This window comes from Eulemur rufifrons, chromosome 7 (assembly GCF_041146395.1).
Source record: "Eulemur rufifrons isolate Redbay chromosome 7, OSU_ERuf_1, whole genome shotgun sequence".
Classification (NCBI taxonomy): Eukaryota; Metazoa; Chordata; class Mammalia; order Primates; family Lemuridae; genus Eulemur; species Eulemur rufifrons.
Genome location: NC_090989.1, coordinates 62,535,560 through 62,561,664, shown reverse-complemented (window position 1 = coordinate 62,561,664; position 26,105 = coordinate 62,535,560). Strand labels below are relative to the sequence as shown.

The window sequence follows — 26,105 nt, the reverse complement described above, 5'->3', positions numbered from 1 at the left end:
AGTGTAGTCTAAGTAACTGCTGCATACAATTCCACAGATACTTTTGTCAGCAGTACTAAGAGAAGAAACAAAGTTGGACTATTTCTTTAATAATGCTGATCTACTTCCTTTTTGTTAAATTCGTATTTTATTCCAAATGGCACAGGAATCATCTTTGATTTTTATTAAAATCAAAACCAAACACATATTCAGGCCCATACAGCCTCCGGGACCCAGGGGCACACAGGTTTCACAGACCATTTGCCTTACCTGGTTCTTTTTTCTCCTCTCAGTGATTCCTACAGTACCGTTTTAAAGGACCACATGAATAAGTATATAACCAGTAGAATTCACCTTTCAGGAAATGTTTTATTTACTGTCATAAAATCCAGGGAAAAGAAATATATGTGTATAGACTGATTGATAGGTCATTAAAGTTTGTATTTAAATTGAAGGATAAAGTGAAAGTATAATAGCTCCAATCATGGTTAAAAAAAGATAAGAGCAAGTCATTGTTATCACAGGTGCCAGCACTTACATTTGTCACCAGGCTGACCAAAGAGTGGCCCGACTGTTGGCATTCAATGGGCATAGCAACATATCTCCCTTCAACTCTCCAGCTGAGTTTCAAGTTCAGAGCATTTTCAGTCCTTCTCTTGTTTATCTGTTGTTGAAGGGTTTCTAGGAAGGTTTAACAGTTCTTCAATTTTCTTAACATCCTCCTCAGATTGATTTTTTTGTAAGCTACTTTCAATTTCCCCAGGGAGGAGCTCAGTAATTTGTAGTCTGGCTTTCCTGTAACCAAACAATAAAATGGATATATCAAGTACTGCATCATTTCTTTAGTTCTTACAGAGATTTGAAACAAAAATGACAGTATTTGTCTTACTCTCCCTGCTTTGGTAAGACAATGTAGGAGCAAACACTGCTCCTTGCACTTGAAATGTAGTAACTTTCTTTTCTCCCAACCTGTTCTACTCACAAGGCAACTATGATTCCCATATCCCCAAAATGGATACTGTCATGGCAGCAGCTCTCATCCATAAAATATTCCAGTATGCTGGGGCCTAGATTTCTCACAGGGAGATGTGTGGAAGCTGACACACCCTGTGCTAAGCTATGAGGTTCAAGGACTACAGAAATGTGAGCACCCTGCCACTCTGTTAAACTCTCTGTCACTAGACCTTGTAGGAACTAGACAAAGGCTGTAACAATGATAATCTAGGTAGGAGGAGTCAGATAGGACAATACTATATATGTATATTTACAAAGAATTAAAACCTGATTTCCAAATAACAGATCAGCTGTTCTTCTAAATCAAGTATTAGTATCTTCCTTTCTTTAAGTGATTATCAGGGTCATCAATAACTTTCTTCTCAACTCTTCACAGATTTGACCATTTCTTCTTCCATTTCTCTAAAGTCAGTTTTATACATTTTTTGCTAAGGTGATTTTTCAGATTCTCAGTTTGTTTGATTTCCCTATATTCTTTTCAAGCAAAGAAGCAGACACATAGGTGATAATATACTTAAACACTTATTGAATTAACTCTTCTTAGAAGTATCACACACATACACATATATAAACTATATATTTTTGACATTATTTCATTCTGCCAAAGTATACTTTCATTAATATAATTCAAGTTATTTTTACCCATTCTTGTTTTAAACTGACACATAATTGTAAATATTTATGGGGTACAAAATGATAATTCAATACATGTACACAATGTGTAATGATCAAATCCGGGTAATTAGCATATTCATCACCTCAAACATTTATCACTTCTTAGTATTGGGAACATTCAAAATCCTCTCCACTTGATGGCTACCCTAAATACCCTGACTTAATCATTATACACACTATGAATGTAACAAAATTTCACATGTATCTCCATAAATATATACAAATATAATGTATCAAAAAATCCTCTCTTCTAGCTATTTGAAAAATACAATAAATTATTAACTATAATCACCCTATAGTGCCACAGAACACTAGAATTTATATTTTCTATCTAGCTATAATTTTGTATCTGTTAATCAACCTCTCCTATACCTCCTTCTCTATGTCCCCCTCCCTCAGCCTCTAGTAAACATGATTGCACTCTCTACTTTGATGAGGTCAACTTTTTTAGCTCCCACATATGAGTGAGAACTTGTCTTTCTATGCCTGACTTATTTCATTTAAAATAATGTCCTCCAGGCTCATCAATGTTGCCGTGAATGACAAGATTTCATTCTTTTTTATGGCTGAATAGTGTTCCATTGTGTATATATCCCACATTTTCTTTACCCATTCATCTGTCGATGGACACTTATGTTGATTCTTTATCTTGGCTATTGTGAACAGTATTGCAAAACGCATGGGAGTACAGATATCTCTTTGATATACTGATCTGACTACCCAGGAATGAGATTGCTGGATCACAGGGTAGTTCTATTTTTTTATTTATTTATTTTTTTGAAGAACCTCCACACCGTTTTCCATAATGGCTGAACTAATTTACATTCCCACCAACGGTTTGTGAGAGTTCCCTTTTTTCTATATCCTTGCCAGAATTATTTTTTGTCTTTTTGATAACAGACATTCTAGGTGTGAGGTAAGATGGGTTCACATTGTGGTTTTGATTTACATTTCCCTAATGATTAGTGATGTTGAGTATTTTTTCATATACTTTTTGGCCATTTGTATGTATTTTTTGAGAAATGTCTATTCAGATCATTTACCCATTTTCTAATTGGATTATTTGTTTTTGCATTGTTGAGTTAGTTCCTTGTATATTCTAGATATTAATCCCCTATTGAATGAACAGTTAGTAAATAGTTTCTCCCGTTCTGCAGGTTGTCTCTTTACTCTGTTGATTATTTCCTTTGCTGTGCAGAAGCTTTTTAGTTTGATATAATCCCATTTGTCTATTTTTGCTTTTGTTGCCTGTGATTTTAGTGTCTCGTCCATAAAATCTTTGCCCAGACCAACATCCTGAAGTGTTTCCCTTATGTTTTCTTCTAGTAGTTTTATAACTTTGGGTCTTACATTTAAGTCTTTTGTCCATTTTGAGTTAATTTTTATATACAGCAAGAAATAGAGCTCTAGTTTCATTCCTCTGAGTATGTATCCACTGTTCCCAGTACCATTTATTGAAGAGGCTATCCTTTTGCCAATGTATGTTCTTGGTGCCTTTGTCAAAAATCAGTTGGCTGTACAAATGTGGATTTATTCCTGGGTTCTCTACTCTGTTCCAATGGTCTATGTGTCTGTTTTTATGCCACTGCCATGCTGTTTTGATTAGTATAGCTTTTTGCAGTATACTTTGAAGTCAAGTAATGTGATGATCCAGCTTTGTTCTTTTTGCTCAGGATTACTTCGGCTATTTGGGGTCTTCTGTGGTTCCACACATATTTTAAGATTGCTTTTTCTATTTCTATGAAGAACATCATCAGAATTCTGACAGGGATTGCAATGAGTCTGTAGATCACGTTGGGTAATATGGTCATGTTGACAGTCTGAATTCTTCCAATCCATGAACACAGGATGTCTTTCCATTTTTTTTTGTGTGTGTACTCTTCAATTTCTTTCATCAGTGTTTTGTAGCTGTCATTGTAGAGACATTTCACCTTCTTGGTTAAATTTATTCCTACTTTTTTTGTAGATGTTATAAATGGGATTGCTTTCTTGATTTTTTTTTTTAGCTACTTGAGTATTGGTGTATAGACATACTACTGACTTTTGTATGTTGGCTTTATATCCTGCAACTTTACTAAATTATTTTTACCTGTTCTAAGAGTTTTTTGGTGGAGTCTTTAGGTTTTTCTAGATATAAGATCATGTTGTCTGCAAACAGGGCGATGTGACTTCCTCTTTTCCAATTTGGATGCCCTTTATTTCTTTCTCTTGCCTAACTGCTCTGGCTAGGACTTCTGGCATTATGTTGAATAGGAATGGTAGGAGTTGGCATCCCTGCCTTGTTTCAGTTCTTAGAGGAAAAAGCTTTCAACTTTTCCCTATTCAGTATGATGTTAGTTATGGGTTTGTCATATATGGCCTTGATTGTGTTGAGAAGTATTCCTTCCTTCTGTACCTAATTTATTGAGAGATTTTATCATAAAGCAATGTCGAATTTTATCCCATGCTTTTTCTGTGTCTACTGAGATGATCATATGGTTTTTATCCTTCATTCTGTTGATGTGATGTATCACATTTAGTGATTTGTATATACTGAACTATCCTTACATCCATGGGATAAATCCCACTTGATCATTGTGTATAATCTTTTTGATGTGCTCTTGGATTCGGTTTGCTAGTATTTTGTTGAGGATTTTAGCATCTATGTTCTCAGGGAAATTAGCCTGTAGTTTTCTTTTTCTGATGTATCCTTGTCTGATTTTGGTATCAGGGTAATCATGGCCTTGTAAAATGAGTTAGGGGGAATTTCCTTATAATTTGAGAAGAACTGGTATTAGTTCTTTAAATGTTTGTCAGAATTAAGCAATGAAGTCATCTGGTGTTGGACTTTTCTTTGTTGGGAGACTTTATTAATCAATTTTGTTACTTATTATTGGTCTGTCCAGGTTTTCTATTTCTGCTTGGTTCAATCTTGGTAGGGTATATGTGTTCAGGAATGCATCCATTTCCTCTGAGTTTTCCAATCTGTTGGCATATAGCTGTTCATAATAGTCTCTAATGATCCATTGCATTTCTGTGGTATCAGCTGTAATGTCTCCTTTTTTGTTTCTGATTTTATTTGGGTCTTCTCTTTTTTCTCAGTTTGGCTAATGGTTTGTTAATTTTGTTTATCTTTTCAAAAAATCAACTTTTCATTTCATTTATCTTTTGTATTTTTTTAAAATCTCTATTTCACTTAGCTCTGTTCTGATCCATATTATTTACTTCCTTCTATTGACTTGGGGTTTGGTTTGTTCTTGCTTTTCTAGCTCCTTGAGGTGCAACATTAGGTTGTTCACTTGAAATCTTTCTACTTTTCAATGTAGGCATTTATTGCTATAAACTTCCCTCTTAGTGCTGCTTTTGCTGCAACCCATAGGTTTTGGAATGTTGTATTTCCATTTTTGTTTCTAGAAATTTTTAAATTACATTGTTAATTTCTTCATTGGCCCACTGGTCATTCTGGGGCATTTTAGTTAATTTCCATGTATTTGTATAGTTTCCAAAGTCCTTCTTGTTATTGATTTCTAGTTTCATTCTGCTGTGGTCTGAAAAGACACTTAACATGATTTTGATTTTAAAAAATTTGTTGAGACTTGTTTTATACCCCAACATATGGTTTATCTGGAGAATGTTCCATGTGTTGAAGAGAAAAATGTATATTCTGCAGCTCTTGGATGAAATGTTCTCTAAATGTCCATTAGGTCCATTTAATCTGTAGTAGTTTAAATCTTATGTTTCTTTGTTGATTTTCTGTCAAGACGATCTGTCCAATGCTGAGAGTGGGGTGCTGGAGTCCCTCAACTATTATTATATTAAGGTTTCTCTCTCCCTTTGGCTCCAATAATATTTGCTTTATATATCTGGGTGTTCCAGTGTTGGGTGCATATATATTTATAAATGCTATATCCTCTTGCTAAATTGATCTCTTTATCATTATATAATGACCTTCTTTGTCTCTTTTTATTTTTTTTTTTTTACTTAAAGCCTATTTTATCTGGTATAAGTATAGCTACTCCTGTTCGTTTTTGGTTTCCACTTGTATGGAATATCTTTTTCTATCTCTTCACTTTTAGTCTATCTGTGTCTTTACAAGTGAAGTGAATTTCTGGTAGACAGCATGTATTTGGGTTTTTTTTTTCCTTTGTTACCCATTCAGCCAGTCTGTATCTTTTCATACGGGAGTTTATTTATTTATTTACTTGAGACAGATTCTTGCTCTGTTGCCTGGGCTAGGGTGCTGTGGCAACAGCCTAGCTCACAGCAACCTCAAACTCTTGGGCTCAAGTGATCCTCCTGCCTCCGCCTCCCATGTAGCTTGGATTACAAGTGTGTACCACAATGCTCAGCTCTTCTTCTATTTTTAGTAGAGACAGGGTCTCGCTCTTGCTCAGGCTGGTCTCAAACTCCTCAGTTCAAGCAATCCTCCTGCCTCGGCCTTCCAGAGTGCTAGGATTACAGATGTGAGCCACCAAGCCCAGCCTTTAATAGGGGAATTTAAACCATTTACATTCAGTGCTGTTATTGATAGGTGTGGACTTTCTCCTGTCATTCTGTTAATTGTTTCCTGTTTGTTTTATATATCCTTTGTTCCTTTCTTCCTCTCTGTTTATCTTTGTGTTTTGGTGGTTTTCTTTAGTGATGATATTTGATTTCTTTCTCTCTCATTTGTGTATCTGCTCTACCAGTGAGTTTTATTCTTCTATGTGCTTTCATAATGGTAGTTATCATACTTTCATATCCAGATGTATGATTCCCTAAAGCATTTCTTGTAGGGCAGTCTAGTGGTGATGAATTCCTTTAGTATTTGCTTGTCTGGAAAAGACTATTTCTCCTTCATTTCTGAAGAATACCTTTGTTAAGTATAGTATTCTTGGCTGCAAGGTTTTTCTCTTTCAGAATTTTGAATATATCATCCCATTCTCTCCTGGCCCATAAGGTTTCTGCTGACAAATCTGATGTTAGTCTGATGAAGATTCCATGATATGTGACTTGCCACTTTCTTCTTGCTGTTTTTAGAATTCTCCCTTTGCCTTTTGACAGTTTGACTATAATGTGCTTTGGAGAAGACGTTTTGGGGTTGAATCTATTTGGGGATCATTGAGCTTTCCTTAAACTGGATGTCCACATCTCTCCCAAGACTTGGGAAGTTTTTGACTATTATTTTATTAAGTAGGTTTTCTATGCCTTTTCCCATCTCCTCTCCTCCTGGAAATGCCATAGTGCTCAAATATTTGTTTACATAATATCTCATAAGTCTGGTAGGCTTCCTTCATTATTTTTTATTCTTTTTTTTTTTTCTTTTTCTTGTCTCACTGGGATATTTCAAAAGACCTGCTGTCACAGTCAGAAATTCTTCTTGATCTATTGTTGAAGCTCTCAATTGTATTTTTTACTTCATTCATTGGAGTCTTCAGTTCCAAGATTTGTTTGGTTCTTTTTTTATGATATCTACCTCTTTGTTGAATTTTTCATTCAGATCATGAATTATATTCCTGATTTACTTGAATTGCCCATGTGTATTCTCTTGTATCTTGCTCAGTTTTCCTAATAGTATAATTATTTGGAATTCCTTTTCAGGTATTTCATAGATTTCCTTTTCTTGGGGGACTGTTACTGGAGAATTATTGTGTTCCTTTAGAGACTTCATGTTTCCTTACTTTTTCATGTTTCTCAAGTCCCTATATTGATATCTGCACATCTGGTGGAAGAGTCACTACTTATAAGTTTATGGAGTAGCTTTCATAGGGAAAGAGTTTTTCCTGTGGCAAGTGGGTCCTACAGTGCAAGTTGGGTAGGGTGCTTTGGCTTTGATTCTGGTGGATACAGTAGTATAGGCTTTATGTGATTTCTTCAGCAGTAATCAATGTCAGCAATGTCTGCAAATGCCTCGGTGGCCTTGTCTGTGAGTTTCTGGAGGCTGCAGCACAGCTTTACTGGGGTCAAGGGTCACCAAGAGGGCCATTCTCAGGTCCTGGAGGGGTGCCTGTGGGTGTGTAGTAGGTCTGCTGGTCAGGGAGGTGGGGTCACCAGTAGTGGCAGGTCCCCGGTGAGCCTTATCCATTCTTAAATTTTTCTATCTCTAAATCACTGATAAACTTTTGTGGCTTTTTCCCTCTCATTCTCTTTTTTTGTGGAAATAGTTATTATTTGTTCATATTTCTCCAAGTATTAATTATTCCCTAAAATCTGATATCAGAGTCAAATAGCCAATATACTTTCCTTACCTTTCTAACCTTTTTCTCAAAGCTTCTTTTCAAAAAAGAAATCTCTTATGACACCTAGAGAACTAGAAATAATCTAATGCTTTCATCCTTTTAATTTTCCATGATGTCAGATTTTATGGTGCCATTCAGAATTTTAAGTGCTTCATCCTAGAAGCTAGATAACTGCAAGTCCCACCCGCCCTCTTACCACAAATAGGAAGGAATGAAACAAACATATAATGAGCAAAGTGGTATGCTTCTACCCCTAGAATAGGTGAAAAAACTGAAGACTTCATATTAAGAAAAATATCTAAGGTCATATAACTAACTCATAGTCTAGCTGAGATTTAGGACCAGTTTTTCACTGGGGCTCCAAAATCAATGCTTTTTCTCCTACAGCACCCAAGTTCTTGGACAACAGACTTATAGCTGTTAAGAATTTCTATGTGTGTTTGTGTGTGTGTTCAGCAGAAATGAAGGTTTCAAATAAAAACACTGGAAAAAAATGATTCTCATCTATCTAACTATCAAAACATAAACAGCAGCTGCAGCAGATGCCATCTTAGGTACCTAGGAAGCGGAACTGTGAGAATCATTTGTACTCAGGAACACTAGATGGCAGCCTGTTATACTGATTTTACATAGAATCTGCACAAAGTCTGCTATCAGTCTGATTACCCTACCCCAGATAACTGGATCCCAGGAAATGACTGGATGGAACAGGCAAAAGTTTCCATGCTCCTCAGTGGCATTTAGTCCATGAGCAGCCACTGTGTCTGCCTAATTCTTCTGCATCTACAGCAAGAAGTAGAATCTTTGAATGTGCAGACTTAACATGCTTTGTATTACTTATAGATATATACATAAAAGGGCATATGACCTTTTAAATAATTAGCCATGTAAGCTCACTCCTTAATGTGCATTCCCTTTAGGTAATTTCCCATGCAGTCAAGAACACAGGAAAAGAAAAAACATGCAACCAAAAGAGATTTACAACATTTTTACCTGAAAAGAAAAGTATCTAAAGAAAGATCCTCATTAGAATTGAGTGGTCGTTTAGAGTACGTGACTAACAGCACCACTACGTAAGACCAAGAGTTAGGAAAGTCAGATTCCCTAGTCTTAACATGCTCCTTACCACTCTTCCAGTTTCAGATCATGGAGTGCCTTTCGATCTTTCTGTTTTCTCTCCTGGACAGTCTCACCATAGTACTTTTGAAGTGCCATCATGAAGCTTCCTACAGGAGTGCTGAGGCGAAAGCAGAGAGAAAGCTTAAAGACTCATTAGACCACACTACAGGTGAGCCTCTCTACCAAGGCATGAGCAATACCAGAGCCACTTTTTCACCATTTGGCATAGAAACATTTGACAATTAAAGCATCCTTGCCAGACAAAGAAAAATATATTGAGGCAGTTTCCTTCCTTGTCTGAATAACAGAAAAAAACAATCACTCAAACTGCCTAAAGTTAATTGGTATAAAAAACAACAGATCTAGAAATTGGCTCTATTTTTTTTAAATCAGGAATGAGAAACCAAAACAAAAAGGTAAAATATATATATTTATTATAAGTTCTAGTAAGTAGCTCCATACCAAAGATTTCTCAGAAATAAAATTTCTAGTTCAGAATGGCACCAGCCCCCTGGGGTACAGGAACTATGGAAGGCATTTTTGGTTGGGGAGGAATGCTAATGGCTTTTGGGGGTAGGACCAAGACATCCTAAAATTCAAGAATCTGTCACAATCATCTCATCCACAATGCTAATAGTTACCCACTGTGAAAATAATTTAGATAATTATTACAGTGATGAAGAAAATTTGGTTTGTAGGTTCTCAAAGAGAAAGAGTTTTTGACATTGATATAGCTTAAATTCCCTTTGGCTACAATTTAAGTAACCTCATTTTAAAAACTATTTTTGCTCAGTGGAAGTAACCTACAGGTCCATCAACAGATGATGGATAAAGAAAATGTGATACACAAATACAATAGAATATTATGCAGCCTTAAAAAAGAAAATCCCATTCTGTGCTACAACAGGGATAAACCTGGAGGATATTATTATGCTAAGTGAAATAAGCCAGTCACAAAAGGACAATTATGATTCTACTCATATGAAGTATCTAAAGTAGTCAAAATCATAAAAACAGGAAGATGGTTGCTGAGGGATAGGGGGAATGGGAGAGAAAATTAGTCTTTAATGGGTATACAGTTTCATTTTGCAAGACCAAGAAGTTCTATAATCACACAATATGAATATATATTATCAAACTATATACTTAAAAAAGGTTAAGATGATAAATGTTATGCCACGTGTTCTATACCTCAATAGAAAAAATTATTTTTGCTGCTAACTTCTATAATTTTTCCCTTCAAAGCACGCTGGTTTACTAATACAACAAAAATAATGTCAGCAGTGGATTACAACATGCTGAATTTTTTAGAAAAACTTAAAATAAAAAAACATCATTAAATCTATAGTGTTACCTCTTCCTGAAAAGGAGGTGCAAAGAGGGGTGAACAGGTGGAAGGGAAGGGAAAACTCTTCTGTTTAGACAAATGCCAACTAATTAAAATTGAAGAACTGACAGATTTTGAACATTATTATAATTGAGGAGTCTTGAATATCAACTCTAACTCAAATAGTTGTATTGAAACACTATTTATGTGATAACTGTATTATGATTTCATTGGAGAATGTGCCTCATCCTGGGAGACACATACTGATATATTTAGGGGTGAAGTGTCATGAAGGCATGTTTTAGTCAAAGAAAAAAGAGAAAGAAATATATACACATCCCACACATACAGAGAGGGACAGAAAAATAGCCAAACTATTAGAAACTGGTGCATCTAGGTGAAGGGTATAAGGGGTTTCAAAGTACTAATTCATTCAACTTTTCTACAGGTTGGAAATTGTTGAAAATAAAAAGTTGAGGAAGAAAACTTTAAAAAAATTTATTAAGCTAAACAAACAAAACCTAACCCAAAATTTTTATAGAATATGCTTGTTAAGTGTTTCTTATTCCTTTTTCCTGTTCCTTATAAATACCTTTGTTCAAACTACAAATAGTTTCAGGTGTTAGTGATATTTAAACCATTTTTACCCAGTGAAGAGGAATTTTGAATAAGGACCCTATCTTAGACAGTTGTATCGAATCAATGTTAAATTACTTAGTGTGACAACTGTAAATAAAATAAACTTTAAGTAAAAACTGTAAGATAAACAACTGGGGCAGAATTAGAACTGGACAGTCAAAACTACTGACAATACAAGACTGGAGATCTTTTATAGGCTCTAAGGATTAAATTTGCTCTTTAGAAAATAAGATTTTTTAATAGTCAATCCATTAATGAAAGTTGTGCCAATTTAGAATCAAATCTTGTTAATGCTTACCCCAGCAAGGCTCCAATTATACCACCTGCCACCAGACCACGTAGGCCTAAGTTTATTCTGAAAAGACTTCCTGTAACAGCTGTTTAAAAAAAAAAAAAAGGCAACATTAAATCATAATTAAATACTAAAATTCCATTTTAAAATTTTCCTTCTATAAGAAGGACACAAACACCTGAGTGAGCTTTCTGAACTCACAATTAAAATACCACTATGGTCTAGATTTCCTGAATCTAAAATGCCAATACAGGTAGCTACCCATCTACTCTGCAAATTCTTTTTACAAAATTAAATCCTTGATGTGTTCCATGAATCTAATTTCTTTTCTTTCTTTTCTTTCTTTCTTTCTTTTTTTTTTTTTTCTGAGTCTTGCTCTGTTACCCTGGCTAGAGTGCAGTGGCATCATGATAGTTCACTGTAACCTCAAACTCCTGGGCTCAAATGATACTCCTGCCTCAGCCTCCCAGGTAGCTGGGACTACAGGCACTTGCCACCACGTCCGGCTAAGTTTTCTACTTTTTGTAGAGATGAGGTCTCGCTCTTGCTCAGGCTGGTCTCCAACTCCTGACCTCAAGCAGTCCTCCCTCCTTGGCCTCCCAGAGTGCTAGGATTACTGGTATGAGCCAATTTCTTTTCTTTCTGTTTCATTTTTGCCCATCTCCCCTAAAAATCTGAAATCTTTTCCCTTCTACCTATTTCATTTCTTCCTTCTTCAAGGAAAGCTTTCTCAAAATAAAAAACAGAAAAACCTTGACTAGCCCCTGCAGCTCACCCCTTCCCGCAACTCACCCCTTCCCGAAACTCACCCCTTCTATACTGCTACCCTGCACCTCTCAGGTAGGATGGCAGGCAGCATTTGGCCTACAATGCCACCTGGTGGTCAGTGCATGGAGGGACCTCTTTTTTTCCTACTGGGAATTGTACATAATGATGCTCATTTTCCTCTTCCACCATATGCATAATGCAACTAATGCCATTTGAGGTGGTAACACTTTTTAAAGAATAACATTTGAGGTTGATATTTTTTTCAGTCTAATGCTCTCCCAACTCAGCTATTTTGGCTGACCAGAGGTTTGTATTTTTTATTTAAGTATTATATAATCATTTTGTAAATTTTCTAAATTAACAAGAACAAAAATCACCTTTAATACCATTACCCAGAGTCAGTAATGAGTTAGTCTATTCTTCTGGTCTTCCAAACAAAATATTTTTAAAAACAAATTGGGGCCATGCTGTCCATACTAAATTTTGTTCCCTCCTATCTGTCTTTTCTTCCTCTGTGTTAATGTATTTTTAAAAGGCCTGCCCTCAAGATAAACAATTTTACACGGCCTAACCTACTGGGGGGTTTTATCAGAGACTAACCAATGTGGAGAATATCCAACTGCAACCTGCGCTAGCCTTCATGTGGGAGAAGGGAAATACCCAATTCCCACCCACTCTAGCTATCCTGTCCCACCTCTGGGGAGGAAAAAACCTGAAAAACACTTATGAAGTTAATAGTTCAGATGCACGGGCTCACTAAGACTAAGATCTACTCGCAGGAGTATAATATACTTTCCCTCTCTCACACCTTAATACCACATTACTAAAGACCTATTTACCACGGTTCCTTTTACCCAGTACACCATGTCATACTAAAAGGCAACAACAAGTTTGAAAAGAGAGAACAAGCACCAAAATCAGACTCAGATATAGCGGGAATACTGGAATTATCAAAGAATTTAAAACAACTATGATTAATATGCTAAGGGCTCTAATGGATAAAGTAGAGGGATGGACAATGTAAGCAGAAAGATGGAAATTTTAAGAAAGAACCAAAAAAAATGTTGGAGATGAAAAATACTGGATCAGAAATGAAGAATGCCTTTGATGCATTCATTAGTAGATTGGACACAGCTGAGGAAAGAATCTCTGCGCTTGGAGACATGTGAATAGAAACTTGCAAAACACAAAAACAAAGAGAAAAAAGATGGACAAAAAATAAAAACAGCAACAAAATATCCAAGAACTGTAGGACAACTAAAAAGGTATAAATGTAAGTGTAATTGGATACCAGAAAGAGAAGAGAAAGGAACAGATTACTTGAAACAACAATGACCAAGAATTTCTCCCAAATTAAAGTCAGACAACCCACCATAGATCAAAGCTCAGAAAACATTAAGGATAAATGCCCCCCAAAATTATACCCAGGCATATCATTTTCAAAGCGCAAAAATCAAAGATAAAGAAAAAAAATCTTGAAGCCAAAGGACAAAAAAAACTTTACTCATAGAGAAGCAAAGATAACAATCACATTAGACTTCTCAGAAACCATGCAAGCAAAAAGAGAGTGGAGTGAAATATTTAAATTGGTAAGAGAAAAAAACACCAACAATGTTTAATTCATTCATATTTAATATTAATATGGCTGGATTTAGATCTGCCATTTTGCTATTTGTTTTCTACATAACATGTTTAATGCCTTTTTGATCTTTCTAATACTTTAATAAGTTGCTTTCTTGTTAGTCACTCTAGGGGTTACAATATGCATCTTAATTCATCATAATTTACCTCAGATTAGTACCAATTTGATTCCAAAAATGTGTCAATTTGGCACCTGTATGCATCTCCTTAAACCATACTTAATTCCCCAAAAGGCAATAACAAGGTAATTAACACTATGCAAACTACTATGATGCAAGTATCCTGTATACAACCAAAAATGTACTAATCCGTTCCTCAGTATTTGGCTTTTAGGATTTCAACATCTGGGATTTTAATCTTTCAGAATTGTGATTTGGGGGATTTTAGATGTTAGGGATTTTAGACTTTATGGATTTCAGTCTTTGAGAATTTTTATCTTTCAGGATTTCAACATTCAAGATTATGGCATTTGGGATTGTGACTTTCTGAAATATGATTGGCACTGGCTTCCTAGGGCCCTCACCAGTCTCTCCTGAGTGTGTGCGAATCTTTATATATGTGTGCAATCTTCCGGAGTACCAGGGATAAGTAGGATCTTATTAAGGCCTTCTTTGACCATCTTAGTTCCCTAGATAGCCCCATTAAAACTCTGCCTGGTCTGCCAGTCTATTGCTTGCCCCAAACAGTATGAAAAGCTCAGGTTAGCTTTGTGATGTTATCATTCCCTGATTGTTTGCAATTGTTTTTAGCAAATTCCTAGGCATGAAATTTTCTGTGCTCTGCTCCAAATAACATCAGCCCCGCAAGCAGCAGAACTGCCAGTCCTCTCAGCCTGTCCTGCCTTTGTGAAACATCTGGACTACAGAGTTGGGAGGTAAGTGACGGGTGCACCTTCAGGCTGCAATACCACAGACTCCCACTGTTCTACCGAGATTCAACAGATATTCTTGAATAAATGCTTTTCAATTTGTTGTGTGCTTTTGGTCAATTTCTAACATCTTTAATTGGTTGTTTTTGAGAATTTTTTCCAGTTTTATTGCTGCTCTTTGGGGAAAGGATTTGCTAAGCTCTGCACTCAGCCATTCCAGAATATATTTTGAATATATTTGATGAATATATTTTATGAATGTCCAGACCAATGCCAAATAATCATGGTAAGGAGAGACATCCTCGACATTTATTCTGACTTCGGGAGAAATTAGTGTTACACCACTAAGTATGACGTTAGTTGCTGGTTTGAAATAAAAATTTATATTGTATCAGATATATTTTTCACTTCTTATTTTACTAATAATTTTTACATTCAATCAAGAAACATTTATACTATCTACTACTATGTGTCAAGTAATCGTGTTATGAAAGGTAAACACTTTTTCCGAATTCAAGTCAGTCAGTCTAATGGAAAGCAAAACAAGTAAACAGCTCCAATATAGTGTTATAAATACTTTGGTAAAACTATTTATAGTGAGTTATGAGAACACAGGCCAGAGACACCTAAGCAGAACTAAAGATAGGGAAATGGGGGCTAGGGAGGACTCCCTAGGGAAGTTGAGGCTGACAAATGATCTGTATGTTGAGTAGAAGCTGAACAAAATTAATTGTGTGAGTGGAAAATTGCATTCAAGAAGAGGGACCAATTCGTGTAAAACAAGAACACGCTGGGTTTGGGAAATCCAAGATGATAAGGCTGAAGCAAAAGATTGGTGCATGGAGGATCAAGAATTGACATCAAAGTGACGGGAAACTACAGAAAAATTTCAAACATAAAAGTGTTAAAACTATATTCATATTTCAAAAAAGTAACTAGGTAAGAAGTGGAGGTAGTGGAGCACACCAAGATTAGAAACAGGGAAGACGTGAGATTGCAATGGGAATAAAGAAGAGATGAAGGATTCTCTATATATTTAAGGAGTGTAGTTAATGGGACTAGAAGTTTGGAAAGAATAGAATAAAGAGCAAGACCATATCATTCCTTGGTTTCTGGTTTTGGCATTTAACAGAATATATGCCAGAAAACATAGCAAGAGCAAGTAAGAAAGTGGGAGGAGGAAAATAAAACCGAGCAAAAGTGTTTGCAACTTAAAAACAGCAAAATTCTAGCTGCTCCAATGCTATTAATGTCTATTTGTAGTTTCCCAGCTCCCCACCCCTCCGCAAGAGAGAAGGTCTTGCTGTGTCACCCAGGCCAAAGTGCAGGTCATCACAGCCTCTAACTCCTGGGCTCAAGTGATTCTCCTGCCTCAGCCTCTCGAGTAGCTGACACTACAGGAAGGTGCCACCATGCCCGGCTATTTCTAGATTTATATTTTTAAACGTTTTCATTAAAATTTTAAGTTAAAATTATTTATATGTATATGTTTTCCTACATGTGTATACACATATGTAGAGAAAGAGAGAGAGCAAACTTAGGAGCAAGAAGATACAGCAAATGGGGTAACTGGTAACAATGGCTAAATCTCCATGTAAACGGTATAGACTGTTTCTAATATTTTTTATTTTGCAACCTTTTGTATGCTTGAGATTATTTCCAAATAAAACATTTTAAGAATGTTATACTCAGCATATCTGTGTGTGTTTCTGTATGTAAGAGAATGTACATGAGTTAGTGAGTGATTAAATATATATGGCAGTTAATTTCATTTACCTTTCTAAAATGCTTTTTCTTTTTTTAATGCTCATTTAAAAAAATTATTTATTTTTTAAATTGACAAATAAAATTTATATATATTTATGGTATACAACATGATGTTTTAAAATATGTATATATTGTGAAATGGCTAATCAAGCTAATTAACATATCATTACCTCACATACTTATCTTTTTTTTTTTTTTGGTGAGCACACTTAAAATCTACTCTTTCAGCAATTTTCAGGTATATAATACATTGTTATTAACCATAGTTACCATGTACAATCCATCTGTTGAACTTATTCTTCCTAACTGAAATTTTGTATCCTTTGAGCAACATCTCCTCAACCCTCCCTACCCCAGCCCCTGGTAATCACCATTCTACCTTCTATTTTTAATGCTCATTTAAAAGAGGATGTATCTACTAGAAGCAGAGAGCTGTAAAATAAAATCCAAGCTCATACCATGAAAACTCTGGTCACTTCCTACCTCAACTCAGCAGTCTCATTTCAAGTTACTCTTCCTCTCACTCTGTTCGAGTCATATTAACCTGCTTTGAAGGAAATTTTCTTGCCTTTGAGCCTTCCCCCTTGATGTTTCCTCTGCTTAGGACACTCCTCTTTGCAAAGATGCTCCTTCCCATTCTTTAGGTATCAGCTTAAATGTCACTTCCTCAAAAAAGCCTTCTCTGACCACCTTGTCCATATTAGATCCCATTGCCCCATCTATTTGTTACTTTCTATCACAGCAACTTGTTTTTTCCCATCCATACTAGACTTTAACCTACAATGACAGTAAGGACCTTGCTGTCTTGTTCATTAATTACACCAAGGGCCAAGCATAATACTCTCCATAAATATATTTTGCATTAATGTTGAATGAGGTGTGATGCGAGGCCAACCAAAGAGTTCAGTAGTTCTGATTTGTAAGTCCTTGTACATTTAAATCAAAACCATATTTGAGAAGATTGAAAAATATAAACAAGAACAAAAATGTCTTACCTCCTGCAATGACAAAATGGCTTAGGGCATTTTTATTTCGGTACACATTTAGACTAGTGTTCACTGTGCTGGGAAGAAGGGAGAAAAAGGAATGTAAGATTTAAAGCATATCCCATTTACCTTTTTGAGTGCTATTTTCACTCAAGTGATATCTAGAAGAGCCTACTATATCAATCCCTGGTCCTAGTCTAGGCCCCTTCAATGTGTTCCAGATCTCCATCATAGAGGAGGAACAACTGGACCAGTCTTTTACAAAGACAGACAAAAGTTCTTGAGAAGAAGGCACTATGAATCATTTTCATGTGGGTGTTCAGTTTTTATAATTCTACTTGCTCAAAAGATACACTCCTAAAAGAATAGCAAGACAATTCAGTATCTCATAATTCAGAGAGAACTTACTTGAATATAGTCACAAACACTGCAGTTCTCCAACTCCAGCGCCAGCCATACCGAATGAAACCTCGTGTGGCAGCACGGTGTGCGCATTGCTAAAGTTAATAAAAAAGGTGTGAGGTTCCAAGACACCTTGATACTTTCCTTATTGTAGAACTATGGTGGAGGAATTTCAGCTACGGATTAGTCAGGTATACTGAACAGGAACAACAGAAAATCTCTAGAAATATCACTCTTTAAGTAATGAGGCTTAAGCAAAAGTCTTACATAGATTCTGTATTTCATCAGGAGGGAGGAAAGGAACGAAGAATTGCTAATGTCAACCAAGTAATCTATCGACTAAGTATCTACTGAGAATCTATGCATCAACCACCATGAAGGATATAAAACCAGTATTAGACATGCCTTTTATATTCAAGAAAACTTGGGGAAAAGAAAATCATAAGGAACTGAGTAAATGCTATATTTAGATAAAGGAATACAGATGTACAGGAAAAGAACAGAGGAAGAAAAAACTAAACTTTGCTGACCACCCTCTCATTACTTCATTTAATCTTTGTAGCATTCTCTTCAGGAGGGTGTTTTAGTTTTAACTAAAACTTAGGAGGAAGTTTATAATCAACATCACCCAGCCAGTAAGGAATAAAGTCAGAATTAGAAGACATTTTGTCTGTTTCCACAGCTCATTTTCGCTAGACCACCATGGAACAAGTTTGGTATAATATCGTGGGGTAAAGTGGATTTTTTAAGAATCAGAGAATCTTTGAGCAGATCCTTAACTATTACATAATCTTGGGAAAGCAAAAACTTCTCTGAGAGGTATCAGTATGAACTCATGGCTTTCAATAAATAGGGAGACAGACATTGATATAGATATACACACGAATATGCATATACATCTCTCTCTCACACACACATACAAACACACATTGCCTAGCACTGTCTGTGTAGGGCCTAAAAGCAATGACACCCCAGTAGCAATGAGCACACCTAGCACACAGATCTTGGTTTCCAAATACCATTCTTAACCAAAAGAAGCTCCTTGGAGAAATGGCCAATTCCAGGGCTGGTGGTTGAAAAGCAAAAGATGACCCAGAAATATTTTGCTGTGCCAAAGAGTAAAGGCCCACTTAAGGAATGACGGGGACATATTGAAAGGATGTGGGAGCTAGCTTGAAGGGCTCCAACTGTCCAAATTTAGGCATTTTTGAGTATCAAAATAAATAATGATTGCACATGTTGAGTATCCTTTATCTTAAATGCTTGGGACCTGAAGTGTTTTAGATTTAGAATATTTTTGGATTTTGGAATATTGGCATTATAGTTACTGGTTGAGCATCCCAAATCCAAAAACCCCAAATCCAAAATGCTCTAATGAGCATTTCCTTTGAGTGTCACATTGGTACTCAAAAAGTTTTGAATTTTGGAGCATTTCACATTTCAGATTTTTGGGATGCTCAACCTGTAATGGATTATAAACTATAGAATAAAATAAGAATCCGTGAGTCCATACTGATATAAAAAATTATAAACAGATAAATAGATAAATAAATAAATAGGGGGGAAGGGAAAACACTTCCTTAGAGCAGAATACTGGACAAAAAAATGTAGAAAGAATGACAGACTTTATAAACTGGCCATTTGGCAACCATCGCAGTAATAATTGTTTCAGGAAAGAATCATCATTAAATGCTAAAACTAGAGGGTGGAAATTTGATGAAAAATAGGAAATGTACATAGTGTCAAAGTATGTAACAAGTGTTCATAAAATACTTAGCAATTAATACAAAGGGAAAAACTACAGAGGGAAAAATAGTAATTTTACAGTGGATAAACTTGGACGAGGCCATCTTAACCAAGTCACTAAACATAACCAATAAAGGGACAAAGAGATATTATGTGCTTCTGATATAATGTACTAGGAAGGAAACAACATAAATTCTAGGGTATTCCTGCCAAAAAAACATAGCCTGAATCTAACCATGAGAAACTAACAGACAAACCCAAATTGAGGGATATTCTACAAAATAAATGGCCTACAATTAAAGTCATGAAAGACAAAGACAGACCAAAGGATACTAAAGAGGCATGACTGGCAAATTCATTATGTGATCCAGTATCAGATTCTGGACCAGAAAAAAAAAATTTATTTCTTATACCTCTTTTTTTTTTTTTTTTGAGACAGAGTCTTACTTTATTGCCTGGGCTAGAGTGCAGTGGCATCATGACAGCTCACTACAACCTCAAACTCCTGGGCTCTAGTGATCCTCTGGCCTCAGCCTCCCAAAATGCTAGGATTACAGGTATGAACCACCGTGCCCAGCCCTATTTGTTATTTATTTTTTAAATTAGTGATATTAGTGGGACAACTAACAAAAGTTACATAAGGTCTGTAGATAAGATAATAGTACTATGTCAGTGTTAATTTCTTGATCTTGATAATAATAATTGTGGTTACATAAAAGAATGTCCTTGTTTTTAGAAAATACACACTTAAGTATTCATGTCTATAACTTACTCTCAAGTACTTCAGAAAAAAATAGTTCATATTACACAAAGAGAGAGTGATAAAGCAAACATGGTAAATTGTTAACATGTGGAGAATCTGGGTGAAAGGTATATAAGAAACCTTTGTACTATTTTTGCAACTTTTAAGACTGACATACTTTCAAAATAAAAAGTTAAAAAAAACTCTCTGAGGCCGGGCACGGTGGCTCACGCCTGTAATCCTAGCACTCTGGGAGGCCGAGGTGGGTGGATCCTTTGAGCTCAGGAGTCTGAGACCAGCCTGAGCAAGAGTGAGACCCCATCTCTACTAAAAAAATAGAAATTAGCTGGACAACTAAAAATATATATATATATATATAAAAAATTAGCCGGGCATGGTGGCACCAGCCTGTAGTCCCAGCTACTCGGGAGGCTGAGGTAGGAGGATTGCTTGAGCCCAGGAGCTTCAGGTTGCTGTGAGCTAGGCTGACGCCACGGTACTCTAGCCCGGGTAACAGAGTGAGACTCTGTCTCAAAAAACAAAAAGAAACAAAAAACTCTGAGCTTTAATCTTGTCATCTATACAACAAAATTGACATATAAATTTAATAATATAACAAATGAGTTAGCACTCTGTAAAGTTATAAATGTTAATTACTTTTCTAGTGTGAGCTAGTATATTTGTGGAGGCTTTGTGAGTGAGGTAACTATGTTACAGCTGAGCCTTGATGATTTTGCAGGGGATTAGAAATGTATTTCAGAAAGAAGAGCCACAGTGGCTGACAAGCCACGTGTAGGCACTTTAGCATTAGTGCTTCCACTGTTATTAAGTATACACATCATTTCTTTACTCTGATATCCTACAACTCTCCCCCAAACCCCACAACTGAATGATTAAGTATTCAGTGAATTGCTAAGTCAGTGTGCCCTCAAATACCTTCAGACCACCAGTACATACCACAGCATCAAACCGGTTATGGTAAATCTCTGCTTGGCTCTGCTCAATGTAGCGTTGTTTAGCATGAATAAAAGCTGGTATTCCCCCATATGCCCAGCCAATGACGCCTGCTGAAACTGCCGCCTTATAGATATCCTGAAGTTCCTTTGAAATTCTCTGCTGTTTACTAAAACATCAAAAAGACAATGTTATTTGGGATTAGCTTATGGATATTGCTCTCCAGAAGACTCTATGATCAGAATTATCCCTAATCTTAATACCACAACATTTTTCATCATGGGTAGAATCCTCTAATGAATTAAACAGTGTAGTTATATTTAAAGTAACACAAATCTCAGACAGAACTAAGCTATGCTGCTAGAAATTAGAATAGTGAAGCCAAGGCAGGAGGATCACTTGAGGCCAGGGGTTTGAATCCAGCCTGGGCAACACAGTGAGACGCTGCCTCTACAGAAAATTTAAAAATTAGCCAGGCATGGTGGCGTGTGTCTACAGTCCCAGCTACTAGGGAGGCTGAGGCAGGAGGATCACTTGAGCCCAGGAGTTTGAGGTTACAGTGGACTGTGATTGCACTACCGCACTCCAGCAAAAAAAAAAAAGAGAGAGAGAGAAATTAGAATAGTGGTTACTCTTGGGAAGGCAGTGACTAGAAAGGTACAAGGTAACCAGCTATGCTCAGTTTGTGAAAATTCACTGATCAGTATACTTATGTACATTTTTCTAAATGCATATCATGCTCCAACAAAAGTTTTTTTAAAAGTACTTTTATTTGATGACTATTACACCTATACCCTACCCCTGGAAATAAGAAGAACTTGAGAGTTGAATGTAGATATCAGTTATTTCCCCTTTTGATTTTTAAGCTAACTTTTATGTTTTGTGTTTTTTTTTTTTTTTTGAGACAGAGTCTCACTCTTGCCCAGGCTAGAGTGCCGTGGAGTCAGCTTGGCTCACAGCAACCTCAAACTCCTGGGCTCAAGTGATCCTCCTGCCTCAGCCTCCCTAGTAGCTGGGACTATAGGCATGCGCCACCATGCCCGGCTAATTTTTTCTATATATATTTTTAGCCGTCCATATAATTTCTATTTTTAGTAGAGATGGGGTCTCACTCTTGCTCAGGCTGGTCTCGAACTCCTGACCTCGAGCAATCCTCCCGCCTCGGCCTCCCAGAGTGCTAGGATTACAGGCGAGAGCCATACGCCCAGCCTAAGCTAACTTTTAGAAACCACACAAACTGCCTGGAGATTTTATGGCAGTGTATGAATGAAAACATTCATACACACGTTGGATGTACAAAAAATAAATAAATCAAAACCCTATCTTACTACTTTACTTAATTTTTATGACATGCTCAGATAGGCCTGTACTATAAACAGTATTGTGAAATCTCACTAGGCAGGGGGCAGCACATGCCAATCAAAAATAACAAGGAAAAACTATTTAATTTATTACTCTCAAATGCATAAGAAACTACAACTGCTAATGGAGCTTCCAAGACATCCTCCTGAAACTGCTCTAACAAATAGCTGTTTGTAAGTATTAAGTTACTATAAATAACAACCCTCCTAAGTAAACTAGGAAATGTTATCACTAACTTGCTTTCTTCAGAGACTGCGCAAGTGTTTAATCCTAATTGTCAATAACCATGACATTTCTGAAATCAGAATCTCTGAGTCTTTATAGTTCCTACAAGAGAGAAATTTCAATAAAATCTCTTAGAAAACTGTAATTCTTATACTTATGTCAAAAAGTAAACTGCTATAATTTGAACTTTATATTTTATCTTTTATAGTGAACAAGATTAAAAACAGTATCTACATAAAAACTGATTTATGGTAGAACTCGGAAAAGATAAAATGTAACAGCTTAAGATTTAACAAGGCAGGAGATGAACATGTTTTGCCTTTTTATCCTCTGAATAATTTTATGATATAGTTGATATTTATCTCCATTTTATCAGTAAGAAAATAGAGGCTCTAAGAAGTTATATGGTTGGTCCAAACAGTTAATGAATGGTGGAGAAGAGAGAAACACTGGTGGAATGGACCTAGTCTATAAGTAACAATGAGGTTATGGTCTCGGTTCTATCACTCACTGCTAACTGATCTGCACAGATCACAATCTCTCCAAACCCTGACCTGATCCATGACCGGGAGAGGAGCACGAAAATTACATTATTTTTCAAGTTTCTTTCAGCTCTAACATTTTGTGGTTTATAAAGTTAATCAAAATAACCCCCTTAGTTATATACTACATAGGATCTTTCACAAATATCTCAAATAGTGGAGGGACCACTGAGTAAAGATGTCTCATTATCTTTAAAATGTCTCATCATTTAAAATAATGAAACCTAGAGTAATTAAATACAAGTCTGCCAGCTCCAACTATCTCAGCAACATAGTGAAGCTTAAACTTTTAATTTAATTACTTGGTAACACAGTGTAGATTAATTAACGTAAGGGCAAACTTCTCACCAGTAATTAATGAATGAATAAATGAAGAAATAAATTAATGAATTCAATATCCTGAGGTTTTATGAGATAAAATCAAATCAATTCAAAGTTATCCTTTATTCTAAAATAATATCTTTATTTTAAAATGCAGCTAATTTATTTTATAAAGGCAATAGTTGCTACCATTTTTAATTCTTTATTTGGCAAAATAAAAAATGAACTCTTTCCCCGGTCCCCACTGTGGGAGGGTATACGGGGTAATCACGCTAGTAGTCATGAAATACCAAAGTTTGGGATCAACTGAAATATGAAAAGAACACTGGAGTGGATTTCTGTAGACATGGGTTCTGGGCCAATTTTAATACTAAATTGGCCCAACTTTTCCAATCTGTAAAATCAGAGGGCTGATCACACTTAAGACTATAATCGCTAAATTATCTCAGACTTTCAGAGAGTCTGACCACCTTTACCATTTAAAAACTTTCCTGTCAACCAACAGAACCATCCAATGGCAATGTCAGGATACAAGCTCGGGGTACAATTAGAACCTCAAATCTCATTTTAAACCACACCACCCCTGGGGTTTTTCGCCCCAGGCTGACTCAGGCTGCAGGACCCGTCTTTCGCGGCCCGCCACCCCCACCTCTTGACCCTGTGCACTTTTACTCTTTGACAAACAGCTCCCGGAGGCGGTCCCATCCGGATTCCGGGTAATAGGGTTCTGGGACGTAGGAAGGCAGCTTCTGATCCTTCGCAAGGGCCTCCGAGTCAGCAGCCACAGTTTCGGCAGCAAACACTCGGGGGAAAGGACACAGTGCCCTGTAGAGAAAGCCCCGTGGCGCCGGCGGCGGCACCTCCATGGCCCTCTCCCGACCTGAGGGACACTTGGCGCTTAGGACCCCAAGGCCGCCGGGAGGTGCCGTCGGAGACAGTGAGGTAGCTGCACGAACGAGTGAGTACCCGTGCACTAGGCCCAAGCTAATGTGCGGCCAGCAAGCTCTGCAACCACAATGCTAGACATCACTACTCTCAGTCCTAGGTCTCCGGACGGAATCTTTGAAAACACGAGACAGGAAGTCCCGCCCCACCAGAGCAAAGGTCAGCGGGCGAAACGACGGCGGAGCGGGAGCTGAAAAAATTTCCGCTTTGGAGCGGGCCGGGCCGCAGCCGCGCTAGGCCCGCCCCCCGGAAGTGAGTTGGCAGCGAGTAGTTACGCTCTGTGCCGTGCGGCCGCGCCTTTGCCAGGTTTCTCGCGGCTTCTTGGGCGCCTGCGAACGGGGTTTGGGTCCAGTTACACTCAGCTTGATTTAGCGTATCTAAAATGCCAGAAATCTCACATAAAGTGCAATGTTCAATGCAAGTGGAGTAGGTAAACAGGGAAAGGCAATTGCTCAGAAACAAGCCCAACCCTCCCTGGCACAGCTGGAGACGCCTCCCAGGCTGGGCGGGGTCCTTTCATAGCCTGTCAGTTATGGTTTCCGGAAGGTCCGAGGCATTGGAGGTGGTCTTGGTGCCAGTTACACCAAGATTTCCAGAACACTTTTTTTGAAGAATTGGCTTTTGGCATTGCCCTTAGTTCATATGCCTACTGCTTCTCGAAAGGTAGAATTTCTGGAATTTCTATCCTGTTTTTTCTGCAATAGTTTCCCATCACTACAGCCACTGCTATTAATAATATATGATTCGCAGTACACTTTTCATTAAAATGCACACATTTAAAATATTCTCAAACTGGTATGTGTAATTTAATTTAATCCTTGTTAGTTACCAAACATACTCCCTTATTCTCTTTGCCAAAATTTTTATCCCCTTTATTCCTTTCTAGTTGTAATTCAAAATTGCGGCACTCTTTAGTAGAATACAGTAAATAGACTTCTGGAATTTGATAGCTGGAAATTCTATAGATAAGGCCCAGAGAAGTGACTGGTTAGAGTGAGTAGCTGAAGCACTGACAGTGCCACGAAGATTTCTGGGAGGCAAGATTAGATTCAGCACCCATCATAGAACTTACTACATTTACATCATAATTTCCTGTTTGTTGATCTGTCTCCATAGGTTAACCTTGCGTTCAGAGATCACATGTATTCATCTCTGTATCTCCAGGACTTAGCACCATATCCGGCATGTAGTAGGTGTTCAGTAAATACTTGTCGAATGAAGAATTCAGATCCCCTGACTTGTGGCTCTAGGTTGCTGCTTATTAGGTAGAGGTGGGCACCAAGATAAGGTCCCAAGAAAATGGCTATACAGCCTGTCTAGCCTACCTGTAGAAACAGCTAAATGCGTAAAATGACCCCAGAATCATTCTGGCATGAGGGAGGACTTGGAATGGGGAAGAGGGATTGGGTGGGTGTTCTGCAGATACTGATGAACTCATTTATATACAACTCTAATGCCCCCAGGATTCACTAGCCTGTAGATACATGAGATCATTTTAACAGGCAAATTTCCCTAACTCCATAACTGCTTTCTCCTTTGGGTAACTAAAAATTCATCTGTAAGTTTCCCTAAGTCCTCAGTGCCTTGGCTACTG

The 26,105-nt window shown here is 37.0% G+C and overlaps 1 protein-coding gene across 1 annotated transcript; it reads right to left on the bottom strand.

The window, feature by feature from the left end:
• Positions 1-371: 371 nt before the first annotated feature.
• Positions 372-24,663, bottom strand: TIMMDC1 (translocase of inner mitochondrial membrane domain containing 1). Its single transcript, XM_069472666.1, has 7 exons — positions 24,239-24,663; positions 21,120-21,285; positions 17,681-17,769; positions 17,282-17,349; positions 11,249-11,327; positions 8,992-9,102; positions 372-774 (listed from the first exon to the last, which is right to left on the bottom strand). The coding sequence occupies exons 1-7, from the start codon at positions 24,430-24,432 to the stop codon at positions 624-626; spliced, it is 858 nt and encodes a 285-aa protein (XP_069328767.1). The 5' UTR covers positions 24,433-24,663; the 3' UTR covers positions 372-623.
• Positions 24,664-26,105: the final 1,442 nt, after the last annotated feature.

What these genes read in the sequence shown, in the direction of transcription:
- TIMMDC1 (XM_069472666.1), bottom strand. Translation starts at nt 24,432, where the DNA reads ATGGAGGTGCCGCCGCCGGCGCCACGGGGCTTTCTCTACAGGGCACTG. An exon ending in ATAACCGGTTTGATGCTGTG is followed by an intron (nt 17,770 to 21,119) that starts GTATGTACTGGT and finishes TATTAACTTTAG; the next exon opens with CAATGCGCACACCGTGCTGC. An exon ending in CCATTTTGTCATTGCAGGAG is followed by an intron (nt 11,328 to 17,281) that starts GTAAGACATTTT and finishes TTTTTTAAACAG; the next exon opens with CTGTTACAGGAAGTCTTTTC.